At 53.5% G+C, this 16215-nt stretch overlaps 1 protein-coding gene across 1 annotated transcript in view; it reads left to right on the top strand.

The window, feature by feature from the left end:
- Positions 1-16215, top strand: part of AGBL1 (AGBL carboxypeptidase 1) — a 472681-nt gene that overhangs the window by 246310 nt on the left and 210156 nt on the right. Inside the window, exon 20 of the mRNA XM_040969772.1 lies at positions 11337-11466. Within this exon, the coding sequence (XP_040825706.1) occupies positions 11337-11466 (130 nt within the window). The remainder of the gene's footprint in view (positions 1-11336; positions 11467-16215) is intronic.

Here is a 16215-nt window from a genome sequence, read left to right as displayed (position 1 = left end):
TCCCAGGTGTGAATACCTGTGACACACAGCCGGGATGGGTGTCCGGGCAGAGCTATAACCCTGGGTCCTAGGTGTGAACACATGTGACATAGCCGGGATGGGTGTCCAGGCAGAGCTATAGACTTGGGTCCCAGGTGTGAACACATGTGACACACAGCCGGGATGGGCGTCCGGGCACAGCCTATAGCCCTGGGTCCCAGGTGTGAACACATGTGACATAGCCGGGATGGGTGTCCAGGCAGAGCTATAGACTTGGGTCCCAGGTGTGAACACATGTGACACACAGCCGGGATGGGCGTCCGGGCACAGCCTATAGCCCTGGGTCCCAGGTGTGAACACATGTGACACACAGCTGGGATGGGCATCCTGGCAGAGCTATAACCCTGGGTCCCAGGTGTGAACACCTGTGACACACAGCTGGGATGGGCATCCAGGCAGAGCTATAACTCTGGGTCCTAGGTGTGAACACATGTGACATAGCCGGGATGGGTGTCCAGGCAGAGCTATAGACTTGGGTCCCAGGTGTGAACACATGTGACACACAGCCGGGATGGGCGTCCGGGCACAGCCTATAGCCCTGGGTCCCAGGTGTGAACACATGTGACACACAGCTGGGATGGGCATCCTGGCAGAGCTATAACCCTGGGTCCCAGGTGTGAACACCTGTGACACACAGCTGGGATGGGCATCCAGGCAGAGCTATAACTCTGGGTCCTAGGTGTGAACACATGTGACATAGCCGGGATGGGTGTCCAGGCAGAGCTATAACTCTGGGTCCCAGGTGTGAACACATGTGACACACAGCTGGGATGGGCATCCTGGAAGAGCTATAGCCCTGGATCCCAGGTGTGAACACATGTGACACACAGCCGGGTTGGGTGTCCAGGCAGGGCTATAGCCCTGGGTCCCAGGTGTGAACACCTGTGACACACAGCTGGGATGGGCATCCGGCCAGGGCTATAACCCTGGGTCCCAGGTGTGAACACCTGTGACACACAGCCGGGATGGGCGTCCGGGCAGGGCCTTCCTCATGTTGTGTGACTCAAGGGTGGGCGGTGTGTGGGCTGCCTTTGAAGGGCTAGTGGAGACTTGGGTGCAGTGTCATCAGGCTGTGTGCGCAACCCTGGGGGCCCCACATGGTGCATGGCATGTGAGTTTGTTCTCCAGCGCACTGACAAAGGCGAGGTCACAGCCAAGTCCTGTCTCCTGCGTTCCTGGACACTGGTGATGGTTGGGCTCCTTTGCACTGGCTGTTCCGCTGTGTTGGATAGAAAGCCATGCCCTTCCAGCATCTCACTTGGTGCTTTCAATATCCCCGTTCAGTTTTGTCCTGAAGCCTTGCCACCAGAAAGGGACAATGTAAAGTTGAGTTTTCTGAGTGACATGCCTTGTTCCCTAAATTCCTAGGGTTTCTTCCCCAGTGAACCCCAGAATATCACTGGGTCTTGTCCTGGAGTTGGCTGTTCTGGAGCAATACTCTTGGATTCAATGTATTTGGATGTTTTAATTTTTTTTTTTTATTTTTACTGTTTCATGAACATTTCCTCAGTTGGGTTTTTGAGGTCTGTTCTGATCCTTGGATTACTCTGTCACAAATCTCTGGTATTTGTATGTTGGATGCTCTTTGCTTGTTTTCAGTGTTTGTTGGTTTGTTTTAAATCATCTTCATTTCTTCCTTTGCTTTCATAGGATTAGAACAAATGGCCTGCCGTCGTCGTTTTTGTCTGCAGATGTGTTCATACTGTGCTTGTTCTAGCCAGGCCTCTCTTCTTTCTCTACCCCTTTCTTGAGTTGTCACTTCAGTTTTTACTTTTTCTAAAAACTAACTTGGGGAGTGAACTCTAACATAACTATACTATTACTATATGACTTTTTTTTTCAAACTTTAGCTTTAGAAAAACTTTCTAAATGTACATCTTGCATTCTTTTTGGGAAAAGTATTACAATAATATCATAAAATGTATGCAGTTTCACCCAGATTCTTCACATGCCCACGTCTTTCAAGGCCGTGGAATAATAGTGAAAGCCAGGCAGCTGATGCTGAATCTTACGTCACTCAGATTTCTGCAGCTCTCCAGTCCTGGGTGATGCCACTGCAGTAGAAGCCGAGGTTTCCGATGTCCTCCAATCCAGATATGCCCCCTCACTTGCTCTTGTGTTTGGAGAGCGTTGGCCACCGCCTGTGGGCAGTCCCTCTCTTATGTTTGGGGAGCGTTGGCCACCGCCTGTGGGCAGTCCCTCTCTTGTGTTTGCAGAGCATTGGCCACCGCCTGTGAGCAGTGCCTTCATCTGAGGCTGTGATGCTTCCTTGTGTCAGTGGCTGTTGGTGTGCTGGGCGAGAACACTGCCCTAGCAGGTGAAGGGTGCCCTTGTCAGTGTATCACACCCAAGAGTGTTCCTTGCAGCACTTAGATAACGTGGCATCTGCCAGGCTTCCCCACTGCACACCTAAACGTCTTCTGGGGGCAGACCCTGAGTCTGTGAATGTCTGATTTTCTGATCACCTGCTGTTTCAGCATCCACTGCTGATTCTCTGCTTGTCAGTTGATGGCCTCTATTTTCCTTGCTCCTTCCACATTCGCAAACTGGATTTCTACTAAGGAGCTAACCTTTCTCCTCTGCTCACTATTTGTAAATATCAGTATACAATTATGAATACTTATTCTCTGTGTTATTTCATACTCTTTGTTTGTTTTATTATCAGATTTCACCACACTTGACACCGAAGCTTTTCTAGATTCAGTCTCTGTTGTTCTAAAGCACTCTCCTTGAGTTTCCATATTTTCTGAATTTCTGATTCCATTTCCTTTTTTCTCTGCTTCACCTCTGGAGTCAGGAGTTTCTCCCAGAGGCCTCGACATCACATACTGGATGTTGGTACTTAGAAAGCGGGCATGGGGCACTGGATATGTTTCTTGCAAATAGGATTTTCTTGTCAGCAGACAGAAGAGAAGGTAGGACAGAGGCCCGTGAGCACACACAAGTACGTACGCACACATGTACACACCGAGAGAGCCCTGTTTACTTACTTTACATAATCCGAGTTCTCCTGAGCCTTTGATCCGATACACCATCAAGGTAATGCTTTGCTTGCACCTGCTTTCTGTAACGGAAAAACCTGGCTGTTTTATTCATAATTGATTTGCTTATTTACTCAGTTCTAAAATACACACGGAGTAAGTAATTCTAAAACTGCCAGCTCCGGGTTGCGTACTGCTGTGAAAGGCAAGATTGTGTTTTTAGCTTTACAGTTTGCACCTAGAATTCTGTTTCCTAAAGTCGCTTAGGTTGGTTCTTACTTCGTTCAGTATTTATTTGTCATCGAGTCCAAGTTCATTTGTAAATGTTGGTAATGCACTTGAACTCCGTCGTATCTGATCACAAGAGGATGTGAAACATGAATGCGGGAAGTTGGATGAGAAAGTATGAGAACCAGGGCCGCTCCTCACACTGCACATCCCTATCCCGTTCCCACTCGCTCACAGATATATAGATGCATTTTTTGTTTTTTAAAGATTTATTTTTTTATTGGAAAGGCGGATATACAGAGAGGAGGAGAGACAGAGAGGAAGATCTTCTGTCTGATGATTCACTCCCCAAGTGAGCGCAACGGCCGATGCTGTGCCGATCCGAAGCCAGGAGCCTCTTCCGGGTCTCCCACGTGGATGCAGGGTCCCAAGGCTTTGGGCCATCCTCGACTGCTTTCCCAGGCCACAAGCAGGGAACTGAATGGAAAGCAGGGCTGCTGGGATTAGAACTGGTACCCATATGGGATCCTGGTGCATTCAAACCTAGGACTTTGGCCACTAGGCTGCCACACCGGGCCCAGATGCATGTTTTTTATATCCTTTGATCTCATGTGGCCTTCTTTGTAACTTAATTCTCTCTCTCTGTATAATATGTGTGTGCTTACATTTAAATTTTAGTAACTTATTGCTTACCTTTATATCTCAGAAACCACCACTCGATGCCAGACCATAGCTTCATGCTCTTGTTTTCACCAGGCGTTTAACGTTCCACTTGGGAATACAGCAGGTGGCTCACTGTTCCTAGACTGGAGTTTACTCCTGTGAATTGATGTTACATTTTGTCACTTTACCCAATTCTTTATTCTGGGTTGCCAGTGGACTTAGTAGAGTCTTCCTGGTTTACTGTAATATTATCTTCAAATGTGCTAAATGTGAAATCTGATCTTTCTATTGTTTTTTCTTGTTAACCAAAATTATACACACTTATGGATTATAATGGGACATTTCTGTGTTTAAAGACTCATCTGTTTGAAAGGCAGAGTTGCAGAGAGAGGACACACATACATACCGAGAGAGAGAGAGAGAGAGAGAGAGAGAGAGAGAGAGATCTTCACTCTGTAGGTCCACTCCTCCAGTGACTGCGTGTGAAACTTCCTCTGGGTCTCCCTTGGCAGTGCAGGGACCCAGGGTTAACCTCAGTGGGTGCAGGGGCCCAGGGTCTCCCTCAGGGGGCAGGGACCCAAGGTCACTCTTGAGGGTGCAGAGCTCAGGGTCTCCCTCGGGGGTGCAGGGCCCAGCTAGCTAGGCAGCTTGCACAGCTGGCTCAGGCTGTTGGTAGGGCAGTTGGGTCAGTAGTGGGGCAGCCAGGACTTGAACAGATGCTCCTATGGATTGTGGCATTGTAGGTGGCAGCTTAGCTCACTAAGCCATAATGCCCGCTCCTGTCGCGTAACACTCGGAAATACCTCCCGTCTTTCTGATTGACTGGGGCGAGCAGCATTTCTTCTTTGAGATCACTTTCTGGGTGGAGACGTGGAGCCCGTGAGATTACAGCACAAGTTACTGTGGACTGCCACCACCCAGTGTCCTGCTGTCCACTCCTGCTCTGTGAGTGGCCACCACATCGCTCGCAGCCTCTCATTAGCCTTTGTGTCTAGATTGAGTTTCTTCGGCGTTTGCCTGGGAGGGAGGGTGACCGGTGTGTGTCTCTGGGTGGCTTTGCACAGCACGCTGTCCTCTGAGGCCAGTTCTTCTGCCATCAGTGACATGGCTTCACTCTCTGGCATGCTGGCATATCCCACTGGGCACAGCTGCCACAGTGTCCATCTGGAGACGGGTACCTGAGTTGGTCTCGTTGAGCTGGCTCAGGCTCCTCTCCGGGTTTGTCTCTGTCCTGGCTGATGGCGTTTCTCGAAGCTCGTTGCTGATCTGGTCATGTGGTGGTTACGGCAGCCCTCAGCACCCAGGTGCTCACCCACAGAAATCCCCGTGTTGTGTCTCCACTTGCACTGTGGGGGTGAGGGTCTTCCACCTTGGAGATTCCAGCTTTAGAAACCCACATGTGTTCACGGGGAGTGCCAATCAATTCTGAGTTTCTTAATTATCATTACAGAGTGTAGAACTTGGAGAAGCTCTGTATTCCATCATCATGAAATTGGCAATTAGGTCTTGAGTTGTACACATGTCCTTCCTTAATTCCCGTTGGACAACTCTGTGGAAACTCAATAAAGGATTCAAAGTGGCAAGAACCTGAGTAAGTTGCTCCTGTCTGTGTCCACTGAGTCCTGGCCCGTGGCTCCCAGGCTAGCTGGCTCCTGCCGTGGCAGGGAGTGCTAACACACCAGCCTGTCTTGGAATCACCAGGCTAGCTGGCTCCTGCCGTGGCAGGGAGTGCTAACACACTGGCCCGTCTTGGAATCACCAGGCTAGCTGGCTCCTGCCGTGGCAGGGAGTGCTAACACACTGGCCCATCTTGGAATCACCAGGCTAGCTGGCTCCTGCCATGGCAGGGAGCACTGACACACCGGCCCATCTTGGAATCACCAGGCTAGCTGGCTCCTGCTGTGGCAGGGAGTGCTAACACACCGGCCTGTCTTGGAATCACCAGGCTAGCTGGCTCCTGCCATGGCAGGGAGCACTGACACACCGGCCTGTCTTGGAATCACCAGGCTAGCTGGCTCCTGCCATGGCAGGGAGTGCTAACACACCAGCCTGTCTTGGAATCAATGGGCTAGCTGGCTCCTGCCATGGCAGGGAGCACTGACACACCGGCCAATCTTGGAATCACCGGCAGGCTCAGGGGTCACTGCTCGGGGGCACGTGTGTTTGTACATTCTTCACCGTTTTCTCTCTCAGCACATGCTTCTTGGAAGCTTCCACCTTTGGGTGTGGACCAGGGGGAACCATATTTATTGAATACTGTATAAACATGTGAGACAACTGATAGCATATTCTTGATTGGTATATGTGACCTTGTAGAGCTGCCTCTAGATTTGTGGCCAAACTGGCTGAGCCCGTCATCCGGTCTGACCAGGCTCCAGCTGGAGCTGTCACTGCCTTGTGTGACCTGTATTAGATGTTGAGTTAGTATGATGGAATTCACTTGCCAAGATTATTAGAGATAATAAATTTTGATCTTACCTCCATGTTGGCTTCCAATGAAAACATTCAAGAGACTAACATACTGGGGGGAGAAACAGGTGGTCAAGTGTTTTGGGGGTGTTCTCTGAGGTTTGGAGCCGGCTCTGCGCCAGGCAGGGGTGGAGATGGTCACCACCATGTCCCAGTTCCTGGTGATGGCCCCGAGGCTGGCAGAGCCTGCGGTTCCCTTCTAAATCAGGCGGCTCTCCCCGAGGTGCCATGTGAGGCACCACCTCTCCAACCTGATCACGCACCCATGTTCCATGGGGGAGGGGCATCTGTGGGACCGCAGGCTGGGGGTGATCAGGAATGCTGGTTGTGCCGGAGGCTGGGGAATTTCTTGGCATTGGTGGAGTTAGAGCGAGGTTAGCTGCTCCATGCCCACCTTGACCCTGGCTTTCCTGTCCTGGTGGACCCAGCTCCTACTGGCCTGGCTTCCCCTCCTCTCTGTGCTGCTGCTTCTGAGATTCTGTGTGATGGAAATGTCCTGAGCATGACAACCTGTCTCTGGCAGTCCTTATTTTGAGCTCGAGAACACCTGTGTCCTTGCGAAAGGCTGCCATCTTAGCTGCCCTCTGTGGCCTGCTCCATCTCAGTGTTTATTGCGAGAGCTCTGGTGTCACCTGCCAGTATGCCACAATCCTACAGAAACAGAGTGCCCACTCAGGCAAGTGGGTGAGCAAGCCAGTTCGAGACACGGTTCCATTGCATTTCTTTCACTACATCAATACAGAGCTATGAGGGTCTTGTCAGAAAGGCAAAGGAAAGCTCACTGAACATAGTTACAGAATCAGTGGGGGGGGGGGGTCTTACTGGTTATCCTAGGGGTGCCAGGCAGTTGGGTTGCAGGTGGCTGAGCTTCCTGCGATATCTGGGTTAGCTCTAGGTCAACTGCGAAGGCGCCCTGAAGCCCCACCATTCGACCTGCGCCACCTGTCTCAGGCAGCCAGCCACTTCGAGCTTGAGAGTTCCCAAGCATCCGATAAGGTTCCCAGGGGTAACCCTGTGAGGAAAGAGTGCCCAACCTTGCCAAGGCAAAAAGAGGCCCCCCACCTGCTCCCCACATGCCCTGGCCTACTTAGCTGCTAAACCTAAGAGTATTGAACTCATTCAGAAAGTAGGCCAATCTCTCTCATTCTCTCTCTGGACTTGGGGTCTGCTCTTTGCCTCAGGGTCCTGGTAACTTAAGGCCTTCTTGGTGAGACACTTGCCTCCTGTGTTGGGTGAGCACTCATCTCACCCCAGAGCTGAGACTGGTGGTAGTCCACGCTAACCGGAGTGTCCGTGACCTTCCTTCCTCAGGTCGGTCTGGCCACCCTCCAGTCAGGACGCTGTGGCTGGTGGCTCCAGGTCAGCGCCCTGGGGGACCAGGGTGCTCTGTTCTTTGTCAATTTTAGCCTGAGATTTGGTCATAAAGTGAAGGTCGAAGCTCCTCTGCTTTCTCAGGCACAGAGACATCCCACCGGGTCCCTGTTGCGGAGGTCACAGTGCACACGGCTGGTGATGGGGCACACGAGCCACCAGGGCAGCCTGGGCAAGCCCCAGTGAGGTTGGGGCAGGGCAGGCCTCAGCGGACATTGAGGTTGGAGGAAGTTACAAGGCCCGGTTCTGCTCCGGGATTCAGCTCTGCACAACTTCCCAGACTCAGGATTGGGGCACAGGCAGTGTCCTCTGAGAGCTTTGTGCCACTCAAGAACGCCCGGCTACACCTGTGAGACACTTCCCGAACAGGGTGAGGTGGCACTGTGGCTAAGAGAGCGCCCACATGCACACTGCTGACTGCAGTCTGTCCATCCAAACACTGAGTTGAGGCTTCACTTAGACTCTGAGGAGTGGAAAGGGTCCGCTTTGGCTCCAGTGGCTTCACCTCTGCAAACCAGCAGGAAGTGGAGTCTTCCTTCCTTGTCTGCTCGTAATTTTCCATGGAATAAATAGCAAGTCTTGTGCTAAGGAAGCTGGGCTACAGGCTCTATTTGCAGGATGACCCCTTTTCGGAAATTACAGCCCTGAGCTTGTCACCAGCCGCTCGTGCAGTCCATCTGTGCAGAGCGAGCAGCTGTCATCTCTGAGACGCCGTGCCGGACAGCAGGCGGCTCACTGCGTTGTCACGTGCTCACAGAACCCGGGGTGTCTGGCCGCGGCGCCATCAGCAGAAACACAGGGGTGTCTGCTGGAGCCGGGGAGCAGGGCCAACGGACTTGCTTAAACCAGAAAAGTGCTCGAGGGAGCTGTGGTGTGTGCCCCGTCATCAGCTCTCAGGGACAGGGCTGGAGGCCTTGCAGATGCTCCCGGGTCAGCACCCAGCAGGCACACACAGACACACGCACACACATGCATACACAGCTACATACACACACATCCACACACGTACACACAGACACACCATATACACATACACAGCTACATACACACACACAGACACATCCACACACAACTACATACACACATACTCACATACACATGCACACAGACACGTACACACATGCACACACATCCACATACAACTACACACGTGCACACACCTGCACATGGGCACATAAGGCACTTTCACAGGCATGCACACATACATACAGCCCCCAAGTCCTGTGTGGGCCCTGGGAGAGCCGCCGTGTCATTCAGGCCGTGGAGCTGCCCTGGCCTCAGTGCCTCCTCACACTTGCACGGTTTTCCATGCCAGCCTTTCCAGGGGACGAATGACCTGCATTGCAGGGGTGGCATCTATTTAAGGTCCTTTCGCTTTTTCCTCTGAAGGGGAACTCCTTCCATTCCGCTCTGGCATCTCACTGTCAGGTGTGCTAAGGTCAGCTGACTTGAACCTGGCCTCCAGAGAGCATGGCGTTGTGGGTGGATACACTTGCATTCTGGGTCAGACAGTTTGGGGTCAAACCTGGAACTTGAGGACCCCTAGCATGAAGGTGCATCAAATCCCACACCTGGTGACAAGGCCGGGAGCCAGTCTCCATCACAATAAACCCTGTTTACTGCTTGACTATCTCTGGGGAGCTGTCTTGGGAATACAGGGACAGATGCCCTGGACACTGACCCCGGGGTCCCTGGGGCATGGGCACAGATGCAGTGGACACTGACCCTGGGGTCCCTGGGGTGCGGGCACAGGCGCCGTGGACACTGACCCCGGCATCTTTGGGGCGCGGGCACAGAGAGTGATGCTCTGGGGAGAATGGATACAAAATTGCTTAACCTGGACCCGCAGCATAGTTGCATTTGCATTTGCACAGACATGAAGGCTTTCAAAGGGTCTTGGCTGATCTGATTGTGGTCAACCTGACCAGGAAAACACAAGTCCTTCCTGTGTTTGGAGGAAGGGATCAGGGCAGGGAGAATCACCATGAAGCAAGTGCTGGGGGCTTGCGCCTGAATGTGTCTCCCTGTGCTGGGGGGCCCTCCATTGCTGTGCCCCCTTCCTGTGTGTAGGGGACCCTCTGTCAGTCACTGTACCCTGTTCCTGTGTCCCCAGGGGTCCCTCCAACGCTGTGCCCCTTCCTGTATTCTGGGGGTCCTTACGCCCGCTTCCCCCTGGTCGCCAGGCAAGCACAGGGAAGCCGTGTTTCTAGGTGTCATTGTCACTACAAAGTTGAAGCGAGAGGAAAAATAAGAATCAGGAAAAGAACAAAAGCCGCAGAGGAAGATGCGGAAAACCTAGCATTTCTAAGTCAAAATATTTGAATGGTGAAATCAGGGATAAATGATTACTCTCAAGATGTCCCGCTCCCCGTGATCTGCTAGGACGGCTGACGAGCAGCAGGAAGCTGGTGCTTAGAGATAATTCGGGAACGTGCAGACGGGGGAGGCGGGCAGCCTGCCTCCACCTCCCAGGCAGAGAGGAAGCATGGTGGTTTTGTGGGAGACACAGGAGCCTGTGTGATTCTGCACTTGAGTCTGGAGTTCTGGATGACTGACGCTTTAACACCTGGGATTTTCCTGGTAACCATGAAGCTGCCTTAGCCCCAGGAAGTGCTCTGTTAACCAAGGGAGCGAGTGAAGCATCAGTAAGACCGCTCCAAAGGGTTTGACCAGGTATCCACTGCGGGCACTGCAGTGTGCCTGCAAAATCAGGGTGGTCCCTGAGAGCTAACCATGTGGGTATAGGTGCGAGGTGTGGAGGGGCAAGCAAGGAGGGTGGCATGGGCTGTCAGGGTGGGGTGGGGAAGGGACAGGCCTGATAGCTCTACTGAGTTCATGCCGGCATGGTGAGTTAATTCTGGTACTGGCCATGGCCCATCTTGGCACAGGCCTGTAGGATGCCTGGGACTCTGCGAATCAGCCTGGTGCTTTTGAGGGCAAACATGTCCCATCCCCAAATGAGGGAGTGTGTGGTGCTGGCCTCAGTGAGCTGTGACTCTTCATGCTCTGGTTTTTAGGGAAGTGACAAGCCCTTGGTATGGACTGTGCCAGGGGTGGCAGTAGTGTGCCAGGAGCTGGATGTGAGTGTGAGGGGCAAGTGGATGAAGCAGAAAGGCAGGCTGCTAGCTGTGAGCTCGTGGGCCACGCATGCAGTCGCTCCTAAGCCCTGGTCTCTTTGGTGCGCTGTAATAATATCTAGCTTGCCAAGGATTGGGCCAGCTGGAAATACCACATGCAACACACCCTGTGTGATGGATTGGGCTCAGATGAGTTATTTGGAGGTTTGAAGGGCCCAGAGCCTGGAGGAACTTATTGAATTTTTCTCCGTGGATATCTGCGATGGCAGCCGACGTTTTGCAGACTTGATTCTGAAACTGCAGCAGCGCACTGCAAAGTCAGCCACGTTGCCTGGTTCCTTTTGGGACTGTGAATGAGTGCAATGCTTTGGAACCCTAAAGGCTGGGTCTGCAGCTTGCTGACACTGACACCAGCCTGGCAGGCAGAGGAATAGGGGCTCGTTCATCTGTTGTGTCGAGCTGTCTTCTCCAGCGGTGCCTTCCTTCTAAGTGTGTTTGTCTGCTGCAGTCACAGGTGCTCACTGAGAGGGGAGGACTTGAACAGGCAGTGGCTTGCACCCAGCATGCAGCTCCAGCCCACCATCTACCACACCAAAGGCCTCCTCCTCTATCTGACCAGCATTGGCCGCAGGCCCGTGGTAAGTTGCTGCCCTCTACTTCCCGGCTACTTCCTTGTTCCCTCTGGGGGTGGACAGGTGAGGTGGGGTGGGGACGATGTTTTCTGACCAGGAAAGCAAACCGACGATGGGGGAAGAGGCTGCTGCAGCGGCAGAGGCACCATCTGGCATCCCATGTTTCAGTGCCTGGCTCCTGGTTCCAGCTTCCTGTTCAAGCACATCCTATGGAGGGAGGAAGAAGGGGGTTGCAAGGGCCTGGGTCCCTCCCACCTGCTTGGAAGGCCTGGATGGAGTGATGGAGCTGCTGGCTTTGGCATGGTGCTGCCGTACCTACTGCAGGTGTTTGGGAAGTGAGCAAGTGGAAGGCATTTCTCTCTCTGTCTCTCTCTCTCTCTGTCTCTCTCTCTCTCTGTCTCTCTTTCTTTCTTTCTCTACCCTGTTCCCCTGCCTTTCAAATAAAATAAAGGAACATTTGTAAACAAAGGCAGCCCAGGGCCCAGGCTGGGTGGGCCACATGCCATGTGGCTCTGTTTCCGGAACTGTGAGGTCAGTGGCCCAGGCACTCACTCGGTCCGTACGGGGGAACAGACGACTTTTTCTGTTCTCCGTTTGAGAGCCCCTCCCACTCATCCCACCATCCCCCCCATGTGTCCTTCTCGGATACCCCTCTTGTGGGCGCTGTGCCATTCAGTGCCCTGGCCACCCCGGGGCACCAGGTCCTTGTGGCTTCATCCTGCACAATGCTGGGTCTTCCAGAAGGCTTCCTCGCAGGCACACAGGTCATCGCCTTGACACAGTGTGCTGGGGTCGCAGTGGGTGCTACATGGGACAACATCAAGTCCAGCACATAGTGCTGGGAACTGGGAGAGAACTTGTCATTCATCCTACGTTCTTGGTTTTTATTTTTCTGGCTTTTCAGTTACTGGGCAAGAAAGAAATGCTCACACCCGTTTCTAGTGTAGGTGTCTGTGTCTGCCCAGTTCTCAGAGGGCTGTGTCACATTGTAAGGTGCTAGCGTGTCTGGGATTTTCTCCTGAGCCACAGCACCATGGGAGTGGTGGAAGCAGACTGTGAGAAACCAGAGGCCTGGGCTCCAGATAAGAAGAGGCAAGGCAGCCAAGTAGCCGTGAAAATGCTCATTTCCTGACTGCAAACTGTGAACACGCCCATCTGCAAAGTGTCCACATTTAGAGCCTTGGCCGATCCAGGAATCCGAGACTGAGAAGCTGGCTGAATTGGCCAACTCAGTCATTTCCACCATGAATACTTTCTGAACATCACCACTATGTGAGCACAACAGTGACGCATCCAGTGACTGTTGACAATGGATGAATACATAACACCATCTTATTTATTCTCAGAAGAAATGCTGACTGGGCTGGCATGCTGACAGAGCAGGTAAAGCCTCTGTCTGTGTTGCTGGCATTCCACATTGGACCGGCCTCTGCTGCCTTCCCAGGCCAATAGCAGGGAGCTGCATCAGAAGTGGAGCAGCCCAGACTAGAACATTCCCCACATGGAATGTTGGCAGTTGCAGGTGAGGACTAGCCTGTCGGGCCACTGCACTGGCCCCATAGCTTTGCCTTTCAAATGAATAACCCCGGTCTCTACAAAAGGGCGTGCTGAAAAGGCCCAGCACTTTCTCAGAGGTCACCCTGGAGTGCCCTTCCAGGATCTGAGCTGTGTCCTTCCACTCTGATTGCTCTTGACACTTGAGAGTCCCCAAGACTGTCCCCGGTCTCAGTGGCTCCTAGAACCCATCACAGAGCTCAGTAGCAGCCGCTGGAGCTCCTTACGGTAAGGGGCTGTGGGAGGCAGTCACAGAGGGAAAGGTGTGTGTGATGGGTCCAGGAGCAACCAGGCAACCAGAGGCGGCTGGGCAGAGCTGAACCTGCCAACAGCGGCCTGTTGCCAGCCTGAGAGGTTTGCCATAGCCGGGGCCCAGGGTTTCTACTGGGGTTCCAGGGGTCAGCCAGGATCCATCACCCGTATGGCCCAGGCCCTGGGTGAAGATCCTCTAACCCGGCAGAATACTGCACCGGTGTAAGGCCAGCTCTCGGGGTCCAGGCAGGACATCAGGTGTAAGGCCAGCTCTCAGGGTCCAAGGAGGATGGCAGGTGTAAGGCCAGCTCTCGGGGTCCAGGCAGGTCGGCAGGTGTAAGGCCAGCTCTCAGGGTCCAGGCAGGACGGCATGGGTAAGGCCAGCTCTTGGGGTCCAGGCAGGACGGCATGGGTAAGGCCAGCTCTTGGGGTCCAGGCAGGACGGCATGGATAAGGGCAGCTCTCAGGGTCCAGGCAGGACGGCAGGACCGCAGGTGTCTTGCAAGTGCTCAGGATTTGCATACTCCAGGTGCAAGAAGTCAACTTGGCATTTCACTGGCAACACAATGTGGGTTTTCTACCTTGCAGTCCTGGTCCTGCAGGGGTCAGCGGCCAGTGTGTTCATGGCTGCAAGATGCTCTGTTCTCTGCTGTTTGCCCCCTGGGGCTCCTGGGTAATGCCTGGGATGGGAGCGTCTTTATCCTGCAGTGGGAAAGAACTCCTCCAGCTCACACACATTCTGCTCCCTGCAGAACAGGACTCCTCTGTGCTCTGACAGTCTCTAATTGAAGAGCAGAACATTTATTTTAAAGTGTGACAGGTGAAAGCCTTGTTTAAAAATATAAATAAACATTAATTAGCTACAAACATGACAGCCACAGACTCGCTCCCTGCTGGGACCATCTGAGAGGTGGGTGAGAAGCAGCTGAGTGCTAAATGCTACTCATAGTGTTACAAAGCTCTCCGGCGGGCACAGCATCACCTCCCAGGCGCCTGCAAAGCCATAGCTCAGCAGTCTCCTGCGGGTAGTAGAGGCGCTGCCACCCACTGAGCCTATGGTCCCGGCCAGCTCCAGGGAGGTTCCACCGGGCTGAGCTCAGCCCCATGCACGGCAGGGAGTGGGTCTCAGCTGCTCTGGCTGCTGCTCAGGGATGTTCCCAGCACTGATGGGAATGTGAGTGGATGAGGGACAGTGTGCAGTGGCTGCAGATTGCTCAAGACCAGAAGAGACACTCAGCTAGGGGCCACAGGGCAGCATTCCCATGCTGCTTCTCCAGTCCATCCATGCATCCATCCGCCACACAGCCACACAACCACAACCCACACGGCCACACAGCCACACACTCATCCACCTGCACACCCACCATCCACCACCCATCCACACTCCCTAACTCACCCATCCACACACCAATCCACCCACACAGCCTTCCACCCATACACCCACCACCCACCATCGACTCGCACACCCACACACCCATCCACCCACACATCCACCATCCACCACCCACCCATCCACCATCCACCACCCACCCACACTCCCCCACTCACTCATCCACACACCCATCCACCCACACAGCCTTCCATCCACACACCCACCACCCACCATCGACTTGCACACCCACACAGCCACACAACCACAACCCACACAGCCACAGCCACAAACCCATCCACCCACACACCCACCATTCACCCACCGACTCACACACCGACTCACACCCATCCACCCACACAGCCTTCCACTCACAGACCTATCCATTCACCCACACAGCTGTCCACCTTCACAGCCTTCCACCCGCACAGCCACACATCAATTCACCCTTCCACTGACTCTCCCACTCATCCACCACATACCCACCCACCCATACATTCATACACCCAGCCACCCACCCATCCATTCACCCACCTAACCGTCCATACTCCCACCCATCCATATTCATACCACTTCACCCCCTATGCTTCCACCCATTCACCCACCACACACTAGTCCACCCATCATCCTCCCAGCTACCCACCCACCCATCTGCCCATCCACTTATATTCCCAGGCACCCTCACCTTTGGGTAGTCATCCACTGGCCTGTTTACCCTGTGTGTGCACACAGCAGCTTTGCTTCGTGCCAGGGACACAAAGAGCACTTTTAAAATAAACGGTCATTTTATTTGAGACACACACTGTTCCCTTTGGTACCAAGTGAAGTCAGACCTGCAAGGAAGCTAGGTGTGGCTGAAGCACAGACAAGGGGCTGAGCCCCCTTATCTTGGGGTTGTGGAGACTGATGCTGAGAGGAGCCTATGGAGCACAGCTGGGATCGCCCTTCGCTTTCATAACCTCAGCCAACCACCATTACACCCAGTGACAAGTGGCTTTGGGAACTGCTGTGTTGTGTGAGTGAATCTAGGCACTTACAAGAATGTCCTCTGTGTCTCTGTGAAGTTCAAGGTCAGGATAGGCAACTATGAAGGTGGAAGTTAAGACAACCAAACGGATCTACAACCTGAGGGGGGAGTTACTCCCAGCCCACTTGCTGAATGTGCTTCCCACAAAGGCATGGATGTACCCCAACACAGAAAACGAGAGATCCATAAACCAGAGGCTTCACCATGCAGTGTACGGACAGAGGCCGGCCCAGGAGGGTGACCTGTGTCAGGAGTGTACATCAGGCACCTGTGCAAGGCCTCACCAGTGAGAGGTGCGGGAGGAGGCGTGGAGGGGCTGGGGTAGCAGGTCTGCCTCTTTGTGGTGCTCCCAGTGGCAGGAGGTCAGGGCCGAGGCCCCAGTGGAAGGATGGACAAGATAGCGCCAAGGGGCCCAGAGCTGCAGCTCACCTGGTCCTTGGCCCATGTCCAGGGGCCGGAGCTTTGGACAATCCTGGACACGGATTGATGTGGGGTCCCCCGGCTCCTGCTGGACAAGCAGGTGCGTGTTGGTGAAGGGCTCCCAGTGCATGCT

Source organism: Ochotona curzoniae, unplaced genomic scaffold (assembly GCF_017591425.1).
Source record: "Ochotona curzoniae isolate NIBS_2020 unplaced genomic scaffold, NIBS_Ocur_1.0 scaffold_4701, whole genome shotgun sequence".
In the NCBI taxonomy this organism is placed as follows: Eukaryota; Metazoa; Chordata; class Mammalia; order Lagomorpha; family Ochotonidae; genus Ochotona; species Ochotona curzoniae.
This window is presented reverse-complemented; position numbering and strand designations above follow the sequence as displayed.